General features: G+C 42.7%; 1 protein-coding gene across 1 annotated transcript in view; it reads right to left on the reverse strand.

Moving 5' to 3' along the window:
* CDH13 (cadherin 13) overlaps positions 1 to 20,699 on the reverse strand; it is a 2,339,058-nt gene that overhangs the window by 245,518 nt on the left and 2,072,841 nt on the right. The window contains exon 11 of the mRNA XM_085638428.1: positions 10,170 to 10,312. Within this exon, the coding sequence (XP_085494554.1) occupies positions 10,170 to 10,312 (143 nt within the window). The remainder of the gene's footprint in view (positions 1 to 10,169; positions 10,313 to 20,699) is intronic.

Raw genomic sequence — 20,699 nt, forward strand, 5'->3', positions numbered from 1 at the left:
AGTCAGTGAACCGAGACGCAGACGAGGGTGAAAGTGAAACTGAAAGCAGTGAGGTGCCTCTGGCGAGCAGCAGGGCACAGTGGCCGCCATTCACCTTTGAAGTATTGTTTAGTGATGACGTGGCGCGCGCGCTAACGTACGATTCGTGAAGTATTGTTTAGTGATGTTGGTACCGCTCGCGCTAACTACGATTCCCCAAGGGCAGGTTCTACTTCCCGGCCTGTAGTGCCAATAGTCATCTGTGTCTCCGAGAAGGAAACCCCCCAATCTGAAACCCAACACACGATACTTTTTAAACTTCACAAAGTCCCTTTGCCCCTTCTTGTAAGTGCCCATATTTCAGTATTCACCACCTCGCAACTAGTACCTGAGCTTACTAACCCCTTATCCCCTAATCCTCCGAGTAGCAGCCCATCGCAAAAACCTTCCTGCCGTTCAGAAAGTGACCCTCAAAGGGGTAGAAATAATAAACAAGAAAATCCTCCCTGAAGAGTGGGATATTCTCTGGCTTGGCTAGTGTAGCAGGGGGCGTCAGTGACTCACACAGCATTCCTTGTCCACCTGGAAAGAATACAGACACAGCCTCCCAACGCTCTGACTTTAGTGCTCACAATTTCCATCCAGATGTAATAAATATTTTTTTCATTTGTTGAATCACGTTTAACCATTAAAAAAAATCACAAAATGTACAGCCTAAGAGCGTTTGATTGAGTGTGATAGATGACTGCCACCAGCGCCCTCCGCCCTGCACTCAGCCTCACTGGATCCGGAGCAGAGGGGAGAGAGGGGAAAAGTTATTGTTTCAGATGCGACTGATGCGTCACGAGCAGGCCCGGTTCTAGCGGGTGGGCGGTGGGCCGGGTGGTGGGTCAGGCCCACCCAAACATGAGCCTGTGTGGCATTTGGCCCCACCCGATCACAAATGACCCGTAACTGGTTATGCTTAAAGCGCCTGGAACACCAGACCGTATTTTATCAGGCAAAAGCTAGAGCCCAAAAAATTACTTGAAACCTTGGCGGCAACAGCTTCCAAGCCCCTGTCCCTGACTGATCTCTTTCAACCGCAAGTGGAGGCGTACATTGCAGCGCCCTTCCAGAACACTTTTACCCTTTCCTTCAATTACGCTTCCTCCAACTCTCCTGCTGCCTCCAGCCCCGACCCACAGAGAAACCCCTGCTCTCACTTGCCACCTGCTCAGACGGACCTGTGATGCATGGAAGTGTTACACTCCTCAGAATCTGAAATACTACGTAGAATCCTGCAGGGTCATTCCAGGCCTGCACAGTTATACCACATTCTGAGGGGACTAACTCCTCAGAATCTGAAATACTACGTAGAATCCTGCAGGGTCATTCCAGGCCTGCACAGTTATTCCACATTCTGAGGGGACTAACTCGTAATCGGTGGCGTTCCAACCAGAGAATTCAGCCGGTAATTGTAAAGGAATCTTTTTTTCCATAGAATACCGAGTTACTTGTAATCGGGGATTAGATCGAGCTAATGATAAAATCTGTGAAAGTCTTGTCCTTTAACAGTTCTGGCATATATTTGCCGATCTACATGACCTCTGCATTTAAGGAGGTAAACTCCAGTAGCAAACTTTAGGAGACGTGAATGTGATTGTTTTTGTTAGTTAACGCGTGAGCGATGTTACCAGGAAGGGTTACGATTTATGTGACAATGACTTCGTGTTCATTGCAGGAGACCTGTGGCGATGAGTTGCTATTTTCAAAACTTAAATAGAAAATGGCAGGTTAAGCAAGTGTAAAGTTTAGTTGAAGGCTAAAAATTCATACCTCGTACAGGCTAATGAAAATGTTTATTTTTATTCTTCCGTAGGAACACCTGGCCCCTTTAACAAGTAAATGCAGCATAAAAAGCAATGTTTACAAATTAAAAACTTTTCGTGTACATTAAGTAGTTTATAATGAAATCTAGATGCTTGCATAGTTCACTGTCAACCTTAGAGAAAAACATTTATCAGAAAGTCCTACATGTACCTGCAACCAGCATAAGAAATAACCACGGGCAAAGCCGGTAGGTCCGACTGTTCTATGCGTCCAAGGGCTTCTTCATAGACTGTAAAGTTCGTGTCTATGTTTGAGCCAACAATTGAATGCGAAAATGAGTAAATGGTTGTAGGCAGGGCTTAAGTGGGATGAAAATACTGGGGGGGTCTCTCGAAGGGTCGTGGCCAATGTAATTAAGGGCATAGCTTAAAAACACATAAGCTAAAAATCCGTGCTTTGTATGGTCCCGTTATTTGCCAAATGTGTCCACTGGCGGACTCGGAGCGGAGGAGGTCCATGCGGTAAGTCGTGAGGGGGTGACACCATGAGTTACCCGCACCGGGTGACACCAACCCTAGTGACGCCACTGGACGTGCTGTTGTATTAAGAGCTTTAGTATAACTTTGTTTTCCAGATACACGTTTACTATTTTTGTATAATCGAATATGGTTATGACGAATCCTTAAATTGCAATTATATATGAGATGATATAAATATTGTCTGCTCTCAGCGTTATCACACACTCACCTGATATATTATCTGAGCACGCCTACATTCCCCTATGATAGAAATAGTTATTATCAAGTATGGGAGTTGTGGAAAAAGCAACTTAATAAAAGTGTTAGCAATGCACTTAAAAGAAGAGAGATTTGTCCCGTGGATATGAGTTTTCAAAGATATGAGCGAAATGTCATCAAGAGAAAGCAGAGTGATATATTAGTGTGTAATACTCCTGCTGAGCCCTATCAAGGATCAGCCCTCGAGTCCGCCCGCTTTTTAACCCCTTTGATAAATGAATACATTCCTATTGCAGAGACACCAAATTAAAACCTCCTCAGCCATGGGCTATCTCAATTATTACTCAAAAGCATTTTAATTTGGAACAATATTTCCTCCATGTCTTTTGTTTAACAGATTCTATTCCAAACACTAGACCTTGCTCTTTCTCTGCCAAGGCTCACACTTGGAAGATCGAAATCAAGTCAACTGGCCCCACTATAATACCTTACACAGTGGAATGAGCCAGGCCTGAGGGACCAATTACCGGGTCTCCATCCGAAGGAAACTCTGTTAGTTTTGGATAAATTGACCTGTAAGCCATTCATCCTATTTATGTGTCAAAATCATCCAGTTATCTTTGCAAGAAGAGCGGTGCTGTCCCTATTCAGAAGATCGAAAATTGATTATCTAGAGACAATTGAGGAATTACAGATATTGGACTTTTTATACGCTAGGTAAATCTCAAGTGTATGGGTTAAAGAGAAAAGGTTTTTAAATAAAGAATAGAAATGTGTAAGAAATTCCAGAAATAAAGGAATCCAAATAATTAGTATTACCTCAAATGAAATTGCATAATTTTTTGCCCATTAGATAATATTATAGAATCAACCAACCTTATGCAAATGCAAAATGATCAACCCGGACAAACTGCTTGGCCACGTCCCTTCCGCGTGAGGCAATAACTAACTCCCACTATGTTTGAGTCTCAATGGTATCCATCCTGATCAGTGAGGTGTAGCTTGAGTCTCTAATTAAGCATATTAATCCGGGTGGCCAACAGAGGTCCAGGAAAACCTAGTCCATGACAGATGTTCATGATATCAAATGCTATGTAAATGTTTTGTTTATATTCATTCAATGTGTTTCGAACTAGTTTAAGAGACAAAGGCTGTCCAAGCATTACTAGCTCTCAAATGACTTTATGCCACATGCCTTTACCATGGATATAAGGTATGTATTATAGATAGATATGTGTGTGTGTATGTATATATAGATATGTATGTATGTATATATATATATATATATTCACTGAAAAAACCATAGGTTTCACACACGTTATAGTTAGGAATTAGCATTTAAAAAAACTTGCAAATTCACTGAAAAAACCATAGGTTTCACACATGTTATAGTTAGCTGTACATTTCACTCGTAAAAAACCAATGAAATTCCCCCGTTATAGTTAGTGCAGGCAACTTTAACTCACGCGACTGCAATCCTCTGCTGATGCTAATACTGTATTTAGACACTTATTTGCCCATGTCTTCTTCCATTAAATTTTAGCTATACATATATTACAAATATTTTTTTTCATAAAGACACATATGTCATCAGCAGAAGATTGCGGTCGCGTGAGTTATAGTTGCCTGCAATAACTATAACGGGGGAATTTCATTGGTTTTTTACGAGTGAAATGTACAGCTAACTATAACATGTGTGAAACCTATGGTTTTTTCAGTGAATTTGCAAGTTTTTTTAAATGCTAATTCCTAACTATAACGTGTGTGAAACCTATGGTTTTTTCAGTGAATTTGTACGTTTTTTTAAATGCTAAGTTACTTTACACCATTAGTGGCGTGCGCGCCCAGTTAACGCAGTTCGCACCGTGCGCGCACAGTGAGCACGCGGTGCGCTTCGCGCACCGCGCGCCCACTTTACGCAGTTAGTGCCGTGCACGCACGGTGGTCACGCGGTGCGCTGCGCGCACCGCGTGCCCACGTTATGCGGGATGGGCCATGTACGCACGATGCGCTTCGCGCACCGTGCGCACATGGGGGACATATTATGCGCATCTTTGTGAAATTTATTCTTTGTTAATTTCTGACCTGTAATAAGCCATGCACAAATGGTGCACTTCGGGCACCATTTGCACACGGGATGGGGAGGGTGTGGATAATTTTTTTTTAAAATTTTTTTTACCGTACGCGTACGGTAAGCGTAATCGGCGATTTTCCGAAAAAAAAAAATAATAATTATTTGGGCTTGGGGGTTGTTTGGGGACCCCTATATCAATGCTGGGTGGTTAGGATCTCAAGAAACTGCCTCTTTAGACATTTTTTGGCATCGTTTTTGCTGCCCAACTCAGAGAGCGAGAGAGAAAATGGCGGCCGCCGCTTCCTGGTTTCGACCGATTCGAATGTTTACTAAGATCTAAGAGCCAATCAAAATCGCGCTCGCCACCGTACGCGTACGGTAAGCTTACGGTAAGCGCACCGTAAGCGCACCGTAAGCGCACCGTAAGCTGCCACAGATATATATATTGATTTAAAGGCTATTTTCTCAGAATCTACTGAACAGATTTACACCAAACCTACAAAAGGCACTTCCTTGACCTGAGGACTACCTCTCTGCCAAATTTCAAGTAATTCTGTTCAGCCGTTCGGGCTGTAGCTGTGTCTAAAGGTCCTATGGAAAAATGCATGGGAAAAACGCGTTTTGGGACCCCCCTTTTATCTCAGCCCCCGCTTGACGAATCCCCCTGAGACTTTCAGGGTAGGAGCGGAGCGTAGCGCCCCACCTATTTTGAAAAATTCGCGAGGATTCGTGGACCGGCGCCAAAGTTATTCAAAATAGAATGTTGCGGATTTCCTATGGAAACGTGGTCCTAACTATAACTACCTACTGGCGACCGCCAGTAGGTAATATATATATATATATATATATATATATATATATATATATATATATATATATATTTCCACACTGTTTACGAACAGTCACCTCGCTCCTAATCAGCAGGTGCGTCGTCGAGTAGACCTCGTAACCCGGTCCAAAATATGAATGAATACTCCTCTCACACCAGGAATGACGACGCCATGTCTTGACAATATTGCTCAGATTTTAATCAACACATTGCCGTTGATTAAAATCTGAGCAATATTGTCAAGACATGGCGTCGTCATTCCTGGTGTGAGAGGAGTATTCATTCATATATATATATATATATCTTATTTATTTTTGGTGGGGGGGAATGGCATCCCTTCCCTTTTTTTCATTTTACTCCCTTTCCCTCCTGCCTCCCCCTAAATTTACCACTACACACCCCCTGAACCCTAATATCATTTCCCATTACCAATTACATTATTTGAAAAATAATAAATAAATATAAATATATATATATATATATATATATATATATATATATTTATTTTATTTTTTCACTTAAAAAAACAAGGGTTACAGCAACGTTGTGGTTAGGAAATAGAATTTAAAAACTTTAGAAAGTCACTAAAAAAAACAAAGATTAGAAGGACGTTATAGTTCAGCTCATTTTTCTCTGTACAAAACCTTAGAAATTCAGCAGTTATGGTTACCTGGGTGTCAAGAACCCCTTATTGAACTAGGAGAGTGTGTCCCGATGCATCCCGAGCCTGAGTTTCTACTGCTTTACACACAGGCTGGAGACTACCCCTTTAAGACTCCGTGTCCTGTCGGCGCGGCGGAGTCCTGTCCTCTGACGTCATTGGGAGTGGACCTATCGGGAAAAGCGGTGACAGAGAAAGAGGAAGAGGATTCCGGGTCGTGGAGAAGCGCGAAAAGGGAATCAAGAGAAATCAGAGAACCGAGGGGAGGAAGCCGCGGATTGCGAGAGCCATTGAGAATTTCCAGGGCAGCTGTCTGAATCTGACGTTCTGGAGACAGGAGAAAAGCCAGGGGGCCAAAGTGACCACGTGCCGCCCCGCTACCCTCCTTAAGGAGTGTGGCTGGACAAGGTACGGCACGTATACGAGGGTTCTCGGGGCACTAGGTGGGAAGGGGGGCACCTAGAGGGAGGACACCGATACAACAAGACTGCACCTGGTGGCGGAACCTGGTGATCCCTCACTTTCCCCATCCCCAGACGTGAAAAGCAAACCAACCAAACCACCGATTGTGGCTTCTTTTTCTTTTGTTGTTTCCTTATTTTTCATATACCCTTCTGGTACTAGGGGGGAAAACGCAGAGTAACCTGGCTGGATCCTCTCTTGGGGCAACAAAGAAGATCGAGGACTTGAAGCTTTGCCAAGAGTTAAATAGGAAAAATAAAAGCTACTCACTCCAAGTACATCCTTGCCTATGAGATCTCTGTTCTTAGCCTAGAGGCACCGCGCCGGGATACTCATGAGTAGCTGTGCGCGTTATAAACTCATATATTATAACATATAACATAACAGAGTGCCGGGCCCTGGGGTCGCATCCAGACACTGGGCTAACTATAACTTTTGCCCCTGCAGTTCATTGCATGACCTCACATATAACATCACTCATGAAATGGCCAGTGATACTATCACATACAGTAAAGGCATGTGTGGTAAACGCATCTGTGTGGTAAAAGATGTTTCCCACTCAAGTGAGGCTATTGGGTCTCTTTGCCTCTGATGTCCTGGGGCTAAACCTTCGGTATCCAGAAAACTGAGCACCAAGTACAAACCTTTAACACTTGACTCTCAGGTTAGCAAGACAAATACTCTAACGCTTACTCTGGAAGGTGGTGTGGGAAGTATGAGACTAAGGTACACTAAATAATGGATTGCCTTGTCAATAACTTTACTTCTGCTAATTAATTCTAATCCCATAACGTCACTTAATTTAACTGAGTAAACACTGCTCACTGAAATCCTGGTGAGACTGAGGCTGACATGACCCACTGTCTGCTTTTGTGGAAGATTTGTTACCTCCAAATTGTGTAGTGCTATAGTCATGGCCTGACACGATCTGAAGTAGCCTTTCATGCCCCTGCCCAACCCTTTCTGCTTCTGGAGTCATTTGAGGGAATTATATGGTCATGCTAGAGAGAGACCATGGGACCCAACTTCATAGGTGAGTAAATCCCCTGTCCATATGAAGAGTCCCTTTCTAACACAGGTTATTTGTATTGGGCAATGGGCGTCAGATTGAGGAATAATGTGACAGAGCCTGGACTCTAAGATCCCTTGCGCACACCCAATAGTGTGGGGTGAAGGATGGGTTGGTCATAAGCCACAGGCCCACTTATAGGGCTAGGGACAGTTCAATTTCAGAATACATCTGCAAGATTTATATTTTATTTTGCTGCAGTGTGCTGCAGGGCTTGAACGGACCTTTGTTTGGTAACTAGTAGATCGTACACAATAGCCCCCTCGCAAATTCATACCAGAAGTTCTGTTAATTAATTAAAAAGACAGACAGGAGGCCATGAATCAACTCGTGGCCCAGGAATGCAAATTTGTGCACAGGGGTGCAGGACATAAAAAAGGCTCTGGAAGCACTCCTCTCTGCAAGGGACCATAGTGGGGTTGTCACCAGTGATCTTATTTAGTCCATTCCTTCATGAGCAGCTCCTTTAGTAGAGCTACAGATGGAGTCTCCTCTTGGCAAACTGCTCTGGCAGAGACACTTCAATGCGCCTTCAAGCAGGCAATACAGGACCTCAGTTTTCTGGTTCCACCCTCTTCAATGTATGCCCCTGCACTAAAATGGAAATCCAGCTGTCAGGGACACCAGCCCTGGTCTTCAAAGAGTCCTTTACCATTCTCCAGGGTGGGGTCTCCACTGGCCAAAGAGAAATCCTGGAACACATACTGCATTCTTCAGTCTGTACTTATTTTCCAGAGATTATGTTCCTCCTTTCCATTTTGGAAGTGGATCAGGCCGGATAGGTCACTCGATGTTTCTTGGTCAAGCCAGACTCTATCTTTGTCTTCAGGTGATAGCAAGCAGGAGTGGATAATTCTGGAAACCATGTACTGCCAGACACCCAAAACAGACACAAAGGAGATGACAATATTTGCACCTTGCACTTATCAATTGTTTAGGAGTGACACCTCAGTGAAACAACTGGGGCAGCCTTAACACAGGCCAGACCTTATTCTTGCACAGAAACACCTGTGTCATGACTCCCACAACCTCTCCTCTCGCGTAATGCAGGTTTTGTTAATGAATGGCAAATGACAGGACAAGAGTAAGGCCCATTCCTGCATTTCTAAAGAGCCAACTCTCTCTATCCCTCTCACACAATGGCTACAGAAATGAAAGCAATACAAAAGGTGTGCCTGTCAGGCTACCATCACCTCCATCTTGTACAGCATGTCTGTGTATAAAATCCAAGATAGATTCTGCTGAGCCTGCACCTACATAGGACCAAAAACTCCTGGCTCACACTACCACAAACCAATACTACATATAAATGCTGTATACATGCTGAATGTAGAGATGGAGCCGGTTAAATGAGGATGGACTGAACTTTACCATAGCGAAGCTAGAGGGACACTTGAACATCAGCAGGCACAGGTAGCAAGCCCTGTTCCCACTCCTACTAGTAAAAGCTGCCACCACTGCCATTATCAAGCAATCGGTGAGCTGAAGGTAGTCAAACAAGCTAAGGAAGGCAAAGCTAAGGGAGGCACACTTAGTGATCCCTAAATATCTTCTCTGGGTCTCAATGCCTCAATGTTACTCACTGAAAATAGACCCTCAGATACACTCATGATTTTTGTGCGTAGCAAGTCCAAAAAAGATTAAAAAAGATACACCAGGGAGCCATCTAGGAGCAACTCAAGGCAGGGGTGCACTCTTGCAAATCCTGCAAGGGACCTTTCCATCCAACAATGAGGAGAGCCTGAAATTCTGAGGTGGATCCAACCCTCTTGAAGTAACACTGGGCACCCCCAAATGAGACATTTCTTCTGCAAATGTTGTTCTATTTCCAAAAGAATCCCATACATTTTACTGTCACCTAAGCATTTTTGTGTGATGCCAACATGAGGTGCATTGCAGCCAATGCATTAAAACGCTATACAACTGAGATTAGTTTTTTCCTCTTCAATAACAGAAGCTTTAACTTGAAGTTAGCAAAAACGTATTCAAGCCTCAACACTATAAAACAATTTAAATGAAAATATAAATATATTCATACCCAAAATTACTTAAAATGTTTGTTTCTCTTTTTGTGTTTTACATGGAAACAAAGTAGTTAGTGGAAATTCACACTTTGGTTTGTGCCATTAATTATCTGGGAAATATTATTTCAGTTACGGAACAGAACCTTCACCAAGAGAAGAGTGAGATTGAGGACTCGCTCTGTCAATCAATACGCGGGTCACTAACACACTTCTTTTGAGGGCCCCGTTTATGATTAGTTCAGATACTGGGAGTCAATCCACAGAGAATCGACGGAATATATTAAAAGCAATAGATAAACTCAGTGAGGCACTGCTGATTTTGAAGTAGTTTTATAGGGTGCTTGGTGTCATTAATTCTTGCTATAGACTGCAAATGAATCCCGCATTCAAGGTTGCCATATCTGGTGAGTAGTTCTCATTCTGAGAGCTTGTATGCTCAGCAGAGTTACATTCATCGACCTGTTAAAACAACCATTTATCACATAGATGGAGAGGTCTGTGGTTCCATGGAACATTACTCACCATTATCTATTGCTAGGAACTGTGCAGCATATGTGTTGTTATGTACAAAAGGTGATTCCCGATCCAAGATGGCCGTCGTATAGACCGTTCCATTTGTAGGATAAATATTTAACCACCCCGCTGGATCCTTGTGAACAGAATATCTGTTGGAAAGAACAAACGCAAGAAATGATGCAGTTACTTAAACGTACAAAGTCAATATTTCACCTTCAGTCACGGAACACATTATATTGTTTAAACACATTTATTTCATAAAACCAATATGGCATCTGGATAGTTCAGCCATTACAGCGTTGACAGACAGTTTTAATTATTTATGAGCAATGTAAATGTCATTGTTTATTGGCTGTTGGTATGGTGACTATTTGCAGTGTTGTAACCCGGATTCAAAAATAGTGTGTATATGCCACGCATTACAATAATACATCAGACAAACAACAAGTATTTCAATTCGATCCTTTTTTCTCACTGCTGCAAGACAGTTCCAACCACGTACTTCTTTTTATCACTAACACATCTCTCAAAATGTGCTAGTCTCTTTGTTAGAATGTTTGGACTTGTTTCTTTGTGCAACGCGTTTCTCTCCCCTGCATTTATTTGCTTCGGTGAATGCTTTTGCCTGTCTTCCTCCCACGGATTTCCTATACTTCTCAAAGCCAGGAATTTACTTTAGCACTTCCAGCTAGAATGTTATTTGGGCAGCAGAATAGATCGTCTATGACTCATTTTCATAGTATAGAGGCAAATGTACCAATCAGATTCCCCCTTGGTCATTCTTATATTCATGATGAACATTATGACACTTTTTAAGTACACACCCTCTCGTTGCAAAGATGACTTTCCTATTTTCGAATCCTGTGATATGAATGTGCCGGCCCTTTAACTCTCCTGACTTTAAAACCACATTATATGGTGATCATTTATGGTTTTACACACTTGTGAATAGATTTAGAATTGTGTGCGTGAGTAAGGTCAAATATTCCAACGTTTACCTGTGAAGTTGCACAGAATTACTTTTCACAGAACATTTATTTTCGATTTCAAATGTTTTAGAAAAATGGTTCTTTTCCTGCAATGCTAAATAAACAAAAGATCCAGGGGCCAGATATACTATTTACCGCTTGCAATGAGGAACCAACCTATGTAGTAGTATTTTGGTAAATAAAATTCTGATTCAAAGTGGGTCGTAATCTGATCCACCTCATGAATATTAATCGGGTGGGTCACAAATTGTGACTCACTCTAATTGGCGGCCATCTCAGGGATGGTAATCTGCGATGGTCAGCTGATCGCATTGTCTGGGGTCACCTTCCAATAAAGTAAACTTTTTATTTTTTTTTTAAGTGCAGCACAGTTCCCTAAAAGGAAAGAAGGCTGTGTTAAAAAAATAGTTTACTTCCCTTATTTTTAAGTATGTTTGAGAGTTGGTGGTTGAACTGGATTACCACTTCAAATCATGGATTGTTAATTGTTAAACAATGTTGAACTGGATTTCGGTTGCAAATCACTGATGCATTATATAGTGATTTAGTATTTGAAAGGGACACCTACAATATGCCCCTTCAAAAATACCAAAATATTATGGAGTTGTAATCTTTTTTTATGAGCTGTTAAAAGTTTACAGATTCATAAAATGTGATTACTACATTGTTAGAAATGGGATTTCTGGTTTGCTAGGGCTTGCACCTAAGCCAGGCAGAAACCACCACTCTAGTAAGGGCAAGGGAGTTAAATGCTGAAGATAACCCCTGCTCACCCCCCTTGGTAGCTTGGCACGAGCAGTCAGGCTTATCCCAGAGGCAATGTGTAAAGCGTTTGCACAACACACACACACAGCAGCAACACACTAGGCACACCACAAAATAAACTCCACACAAGGTTATTAAAAAATAGCCTTTGTATTATCCAAAACACATTAGATCATAATCACACATATACACTCTGCCAACTGGCACTGGGTAATATTTACAGCAATTTATATACAGGACCAGGCCAATCGGGCCACGTCAGAACCATCAGAATGCAGATAGTAAATATAAAACACAACCAGTAACTACTGGCACAATAATGACCCTCAGCATTATCACATTAATCATAAAACCCATTAGGCCTAAACTTCATTAGCATAAATACATTACACCATAGGCCTCACCAGCATAAACACATTGTGCAATAAATCACATTAGATTTGGCATAATCAGCAACCTAAACACCTTATGTCATAGGCATCACATAAATCACATTATGCAATAAGCCTCACTTTCAAGAATGACCCCCAGGCCAACTGGCCTTTCCCTGGGGCTCAAATGCCCTATGTCCAGAAAGTCAGGGGTCCTACAGGACCGTCTCCTGGCCCTCGGGCTGCCAAAAGCCGCAAACTCAATGTGCACATGCGCTGGGGCATGGGGTGCACTCACCACTTCTTCACTTAAAAGAACTGTCCCCCCAATGTTGCAGCTGCCCGCGCTCTTGCAGGCAGGTGTGATCAGCACTGGCACCCCTGTCCCCTGAGTCCCCCCACTGGGACTCTCCAAAACAAATGTGCCCCGCAAAACATTGCAGCTGCCCTCTGTTCGGCGGGGCAGCTGTGAAGAAAGATCAGGCACTGGCACCACTAGTGCCTCGTGGGCCCCACCGGGACCCTGAAAACAAAAGTTGCCCAAATGTTACAGCCGTCCGACACAGCGGTACAACTTTGAAGGAGATAGAGGCACGGGCACCTCTGTCCCTTAGGAGCGACCACAGGGGGAGGGCACCGAAAATGTGCCTCAAACCTCAAAACCCCCCCTTCCATCAGATTCACAACTCATCCCCACTCACCGGGCTCTCTCTCGGGACTCCGCTTGGGCTGAGGAAGGGCACCGGCAGTGTGCTGTGATCGGCCCTGCTCTCGGGGCCTCTCCTCCCTTCTCCCGGTCTCCTCTCTCCAGCGGCTTCACTGCGGGATTACCTAAAGGCTGGGTAGGCTCCCGCCTTGACCCGGGGTCGTCTGGTTCTGGCACATGCAGGGCTCTCACCGACAGGGGAGCCCCGCTCACCACGGCAACACCTCTGTGTCACTTCCGGCTCTCTCGAGCGAGGCTGTGCCCACAACCAGGCAGGATGCCTGTCTTCCGGGCCGCGGCGGTGACTTCTGGCAGCTCCTATCTTCCTCGGTGGGGCAATGCGGGGTGGGCACCTGCTTTAACGCGAACACGACAGCGGGGTGGGCACTCACTCGTGGAGGCTGGAAACAGTGCGCTGTCTCCCGCTGAAAATCACAAACGAGGGGTGGGCACCCGCTTCGATCAGCAAAACGTGGTGTGGGCTACCGCTAAAGCACACAATGCGGGTGGGCACCCGCCAGTAGAAGCCAAATGTGGGGTGGGCACCCGCTTTTCAAAGGAACTCAGGGGAATCCCTCCAGCAATCTTGGCAGCAGCACGCTGCAGGCCACCCACGCTCCTCCCATCTGGGGAGTAGATATAGTGCTCTCCAGAATAAAAGTAAAGTGCTCACAAGGTTCTAGAGACCAAAGTCCAGGGGGCAAAGGCTGGGCCCAGGCAGGCCAGCACACAGGGCCCTCCAGCAGGGAGGCAGTCCCTCGTGGCGGTTCCTCCTGGAGCCCAGCAGCAGCAACAAGCCCCCGTCACAAGAACAGCACAACAGCACCACCTTTTCATGGGGCCACAGCCCCTATATTTATATTACATTTCACCTTTCTCTGCGCTGGCACCGGGCTTGGGGGAACCAGTCCCAACTGGTTCTGGGTGTTTTGGAGCACTCTGTTTACAGAGCTCCTCTTCCCCTTTGTCAGGTGGGGTCTCGGTGATAAGACACACCACAGAGGGTGGAGCCAGCATTGTCTAAACCAGGCACAGACTTACTCAGGGACCAGGGACTTCTCCTCCCACTAATCCAAATGCAGATGTCCCATTCAGCCTTGCGCTAACTCACCCTGCCCCTCCTGGAGCCACACACACCTCACCAGCCCCTGTCACTCAAAAGCCAGACATGCAATCCACATCAGGCAGGCAGACACATAGCACACAGAAATGGCAACTTCTAAAAGTGGCATTTCTAAAATAGTTATAATAAATCTGCGCACACCATTGCGTAGCATTTATTACTATTACAAACATACCAAACTTGACTATGCTGCTCCTTTCATATCAGGAATTACCACTGAAACACTTATCAGGGAATCCCCAATGCATTCCTAGGGGAGGGGAGCATCACAGTAGTGAGAAACCAAAATGGCTGTTTGTCACTACCAGGACAAGTCACACACTTAAGGTGCATGTCCTACCTTTTTACCTACAATACACCCTGCCCATAGGTCTAGCTAGGGCCTACCTTAGGGGTCACAGACATGGCACACACTTTAGGTGCCACGTCATGGCCCTGCAATGGCAGAGGCCTGAGATAGGTTTGAAAGGCTACTCTGGTGGGTGGCGCAATCAGCGCTGCAAGCCCACCAGTAGCATTTAATTCGCCAGCCTTGGGCATATGAGATACCACTTTACAAGGGACTGACAGGTAAATTAAATATGCCAAACAGGTGTAGACCAATCTTACCATATTTACCACAGGCAGCACACTCACTTTACACTGAACAGCAGTGCTAAAGTGCCCAGAGTCCTAAAACAGCCAACACCATGTCAGAAAAAAGGCTAGGAGAAAGGCAAAAAGTTTAGGGATGACCCTGCAAAAAGGGCCAAGTCAAACACACATTTATATAAGCAATTTTGTGGCCGCAAACTCCAAAGTGGGGTGTTTGCAATGGTTATGATTTGTACATCTGGCCCCAGATTTCTGTAGATTATAACAAAAAGTATTGTGCATTGTTCTAAAACCTGTGTCTTATTGTCGATGGGTGATTACTGTATTTCCTGCTTGTTTTTTATCTGAGGCAGCTCATGCGTATCTGTCTCTATGGTTCGGCGTTTACGAAATACCCAGAGTCTTTCTTGAAATACAGAACACTCTGACTGCTCTCAGGCCTGGAAATTACTTCCATTTCTTTGAAAGTGTCACGAATGAATGAAAAGGAATCAATAAACTGTGCTTATTTGAAGACAAGAAGTTGCTTGATGCTAGAAAATCAATAGCCATATTCCATTAATAGTTGAATTACTATTGGCAAATGCAACTTTTTAAAGGTTTTTGTCCTTCCCTCTCATTATGGGTACCTTCTAATAAAGCCTTTAAAGACAGAACTATCACTATGGCGGGTCTGTTGTATTGCAAATTGCTTTCTTGCGTGGTGGATCCACCCGGCACCTTGTTTACAACAATGTATGAATAAAATGCAAGCAAACAACACTAGCCTGTGTGAGGCAATGGGGTTGTGTGCTATGAATATTAATGAGTTTAATCACACTGTTATCAGACATAGAAGCAATAGATCATGGCTTGCCTGAGACCCCAAGACTCTAACTATCTCTTAACCCATTTCATTAAATAGAATTGGTAAATTAATTCTGTAAGGTGATGATGGTCATTGAGTGTTTTAGCTATTACTTCTAAGACAGTCACAAAATTATGTAATTATAACATGAAAGCATGTTATGTTGTGTTACACCTTTTATCTAATGCACTGCCTTTCGCCAGAGCTACTTCACTGCATTTGTTTGGATGTTGGCAGGAAAAGGTTTTTGGCCATAGCATGCAGATGGGTCTGCACTGGGTGAGGAGTGTTCTACAACCCACTTGGGGACACTCACTTTAAATTCAACTACTTCAAAACACTACATCCTTGGCCCTGGTCCCCGTCTAAAGGGCACTTAGCTAGCTAAACTGAGTCCTGACTCCCTTTGCTGGTGATGTGGGAATCCAGACTGTGTGATAGTGTTCATATTTTGTGGGAATGTCCCAACATTCGTTCATTTCGGTTTCAGATTGAAAAGGATTTGAAAACACACTCTTTTATTAATGTGTCTCCTTCACACCGTTTGATACTTTTACTTGATATTTCAGAATTCCTTACCATGTCTGCACATGCCTTTAAATGGCTTTCCTCCACTCTTAGTTCAGCAAAGAGTAACATTCTACATTTCTGGAGGTCCAATGTTAGTCCGACTTTTTATTCTTGCATTGAAGTTATGGTCGATATGGCTAACTTTGAGAAAAAGGATCTATAAACTGAATGATAAATTAGTTCATTTCAACCATGTATGGGGGCCCCTTTATACATGTCATTTCATTTTGATATTCATGGGCGATACTAGGGATTTTACTCTAAAATGTATATATGTCTTTGTTTCTTTATTCTTTTGTCTTAAATGCATTTTTATCTTTTGTTGTATAATTCACTTTTTATCAATGTTTGAAACAGTGATTATGGTATTTAATCTTAATTCTTGTGCTTTTGTGTCCTCTTTCCTTTTTTTGTCTTCTTATTTCTGTTCTTCATCTTTTATTTCATTCTCTTCCCTTTTTTCTTATTCTTACTGCATATTGGTTTTATTTGTATGAGAACATGCCTCTCTGTTTTTGGACTGATATATGGTAGTTATTCACTGTTTTTGTACTTTTGAGAACAACATTTTAATTAAGAAATGCGAAAAAAAAATTGGCAGAGCCGATAGGTCCAAAAGGGGAGCCATATTAGCTTTGGCAATGCTTGTTTTCTGTAGCCAGTACTTTGTTATCACAACTGCTCATGTCAGAATAATCTGTGTGCACCATAGGTGAACTTCACTATGCGCATGTACCAACAATCTACTGACCGGTGTTCCACTGACATTATATTTAAACAGGTGCAAGATACATTGCAATAATGCCCCTATTTTAGCCCGAAATACAATGGGTTTTGGCATCCAATAGCATATAAAATAAAAAAGAAGCAAACATGTGTTAAATGGATTTTAAGAATGGCTCGATTAAATAGTTTGATTATCAATCATTCATAAATAAATCATGGTTGGACAAACTACTGGAGGTGGTTGGTTTCAGTGCAAGGATTGAAAGATAGCAACTACAGATTAAACATACTGTACATACAGTGCAGTAGGAGACATGTACAAGGGACTGTTAAGTGTATAATATTGATGCAAGTATCACATGCGACTTGAATTATTTAATACCCATCATGTATGTTCCACACTATCCACTCAAATGACCTGCTTGATATTACTGCAAACTACAGTTGAATAACCTGCTGTGATTTTATTAATCTAACATTTTGATATGAACGCGCTGTGATTACATGCATGTTCCACACATGACCCGAGTGCTCAAACTGATCTCATGATTATTGATTGGTCATTGACCAGAGTGTGTTGTTGTTATGTGCAACACCTATATTATATAATGTAGGGGAGAGGATTTAGCCTTACAGCTAGAGCGGTCGACCTCGAAGCTGGGGAACCGGGTTCGAGTCTCTGCAACTATGCTAAAACATCCTGTGATTCTGGGCAAATCACTTAATCTCCCTGTGCCTAACAAAAATGAATGTGTCTTTCCGTAACGAAACTGGTGCTCATGTAAAGCACTCTGATACCCGATTTCTCGGGTCTAGTTCTCGTTATAAAAAACTCTAAAAAAAAATCTTGACTGTAGGCAGGGTAAAGTTTTTCCTAAAAAGTAAACCTGAGGAAACTGCTTTTTTTTTAGTGTGCAGATCACAGCTAAAAGCACCTATACCTGCTTTGTTATGTTCTGCAGATTTGCGGAGCACACTATCACCCAAGAAGGTATCCTTGAAGGCAGACTTGAAAAAAAGAGCAAACCTCCTACCTGACCATGGCAAAATAGCCTGATTTGGACATGCGCACCCCTTCTCTAATTGCTGTAGGCACTGCTGAGGTAGCTCCTGTCAACCAACTAGAAGGAGAATGTGTGGCTCGACTATCATGATTGGCTGATAGTATTCCATTCATCAATTGTGCTGTCACTGCCCATGCATCGCATAACAGGGCAGTAAGTGACAGTAGGGCCTGGCTAATAATCTTGTTAGTGTTTGTGGATTTCTTTGAGGCACTGCCTTCCTTGTGTCATTATTTCTTCTATTGTAGGAAGAAGTGTAATCCCCATAAAAGTAAGAATGGCTCTTGGAGTGACTTCTAAATACTCCATGAATCAAACAAACGTTTTTTGCAGCCTTGTTTTTGACATCTGCTATGTCATTTCTCTTGTTCCTAACTTTTACAGCAGATGCCCTCAATCTGTGCTGACATAGGCTGAGATATAGTTCACTTTACACCTTGATTCCTTATCAAACTATACATTGCTAAACATCTATAAATGCCAAGTTTTTCGCTAAGAGGTTCTAGGTAATGACTTACCAACAACATTAAAACTCAGTATACAACCGATATTTCACAAGGAGCCATGAACTGCCGTATGCGGTAAACTTTGCAGCCACTGAATTGCATAAATCCACTGGCTGTTCCCACTGTCTATTGTTCTATTAACAGTATTCTTAACAGAGATATCCTATAGCCAAGCACCAATCCAAAGGCATTTATACAATTATATGAATGTGGATAACACATGCAGAGCAAGTACAAATAAGAGGCTGGACACTATTCTGCTTTTTGATGGAACAAGTTAAAATTGCAGGTGTATTAAACAAGGTAGTGGGTTAACATGGGTGATCCAAAAGCAGCCAGTGATGATACAACCTAATCTGACTGCAAGCCTGATTAACCAACACACAGGGAAACATACACTTGATGCTATACTCAAATGGCTCACCATGGCTTTGAAGACCATATTCCAGGTGAGCATAGCTCCCACCAATGGTGGGGTAAACATAAATCATGTCTCAAGCTGAAATTGTCCTAGAAAATACAGGGGCACTATTGATTTCATGGGGGCCCTGCTGAATAATGAGAGAGGTTTTGTCACAAAGCTTCCTCTTCTGAGCACAGTTTGAATGATTGCAGAGGTATTGTCAGGTCACAAAGTCCCCTTTTCTGGGTACATTTTCTTGGTTGATTTTGAGTACCAAAACCATTGGATCACTTTGTAACTCTGCCAGGCCTCTGGCCACACCTAGAAACAACAATTACATTTGATAATCTGCCTAGGTAGGTGATTTATAGGGAGCGTGGCCTACATTAAAAAACTACCTTAATCATGGCAATCCAGTTTGGTGAAGAAAGGGAAAAATTAGATCCTGCTGGGTGGATGAGTGCCCAACTAACAAAATACTGGAATAGATAAAAAAAACATTTTAAAGAGATGCATAAAAGCTCAGACCGTGATGATCTAGTCCAAGCACCTAAAACAAATACCTTGTGCCCTTAAGATGGCTATACAGCGATCAAGCTAAAGTGTTTTTTCAAACTTATATTTACTCTCTACTCTAACCAAACTGGCCCTTGATTTTGATTAGACAACTTGCATCACTGCCCTTTACCACAGAGGTGATGCTCCTCTGATGGATCTTTCAATGCTGTAGTGATGGGTGAGAAATCAGGTTGTGCAAAACCCATTGGCCACCCAATGAGGACTGTTAATTGGTAGCCAACTCACAAATTCGAGATAAGGTTCAAATAGACTACTTTCAGAACCATGCTATACATATAAAGTATTGCAATGGGAAGACTTAGCCTCCTAAAGAAGTTCAGTCTAACCAGGATATACACACTAAATGTTCTTCAGTTTCAACACAGAATAAAAGCAGCAGAACTTGATGCACTGATAATATTTTATGATTCTCCCTATTGCGCATTTAGAGTCAATGTTCGATAAGCACAGTTATAAAGAAAGATCATTAGGACACAATAACAGACTCAGACAATGTTAGATCATTATCTAAAATCAATGCAGATAAGTAACATTGTAAGCATTTCAGTCAAGAATCTTACAGCCTGTAGTATGAAACCACACATTTAGTCAAAGTATTCTAATTTAGATGAGGATGGTTATAAGTTACAGATTCCTACCCCCATCGAAAGGCCAGAGGAGGGTTTAACAAGTTTCAAAAGTTGTTCTACGGTAAGGGACAATTGAATCAAGTTAAAGTTCACTAGTAGAGAGTCCATGGGCATGGGCTAAAAGAGGAGTGGGACAAAATCAGAAAAGTTCAAATCTGGATTCTCACCAGAGAGTCCAAAAGAGTTGAGCATGCACAATCATTGGCAAGGGGTAAAAATATAGGGCATAGAAAAAAAACAGGCTGTTGGCAAAGAAGGTTTCAATTCAATCTGCTAAAAGCAGCACATTCAGCAAAGGTAGTCCAAAAAATAAGAGCCAAGAGAATTGTTAATCATGGAAAAAAGCATGTGCTCTGAGAGACGGAGAGCAATAGATTGAGCCACCTCTCCTTTTAGGTTATTATCCTTTACACGCATGTGACATCAGTCATCACACCCCAAGGTGGTCTGATCATTATGTGTTTGCTCATCAGATTGTCAGGTACAATTTTGATACTTCACCGTGCTTTCTCATGCTGGTCATGAGAAACAACTGTTCATTCTATTCTCACAGGTTAGTCGACAGAAAGAAAAATACTCCATGGTTTCAGTTCAGTGGTCAGTCCACAGTAATTCACCTCACAATAAACACTAGAAAATGTCCGTATTTGTGGTAAATGTTGCA

This window comes from Triturus cristatus, chromosome 12 (genome assembly GCF_964204655.1).
Source record: "Triturus cristatus chromosome 12, aTriCri1.1, whole genome shotgun sequence".
Taxonomy (NCBI): Eukaryota; Metazoa; Chordata; class Amphibia; order Caudata; family Salamandridae; genus Triturus; species Triturus cristatus.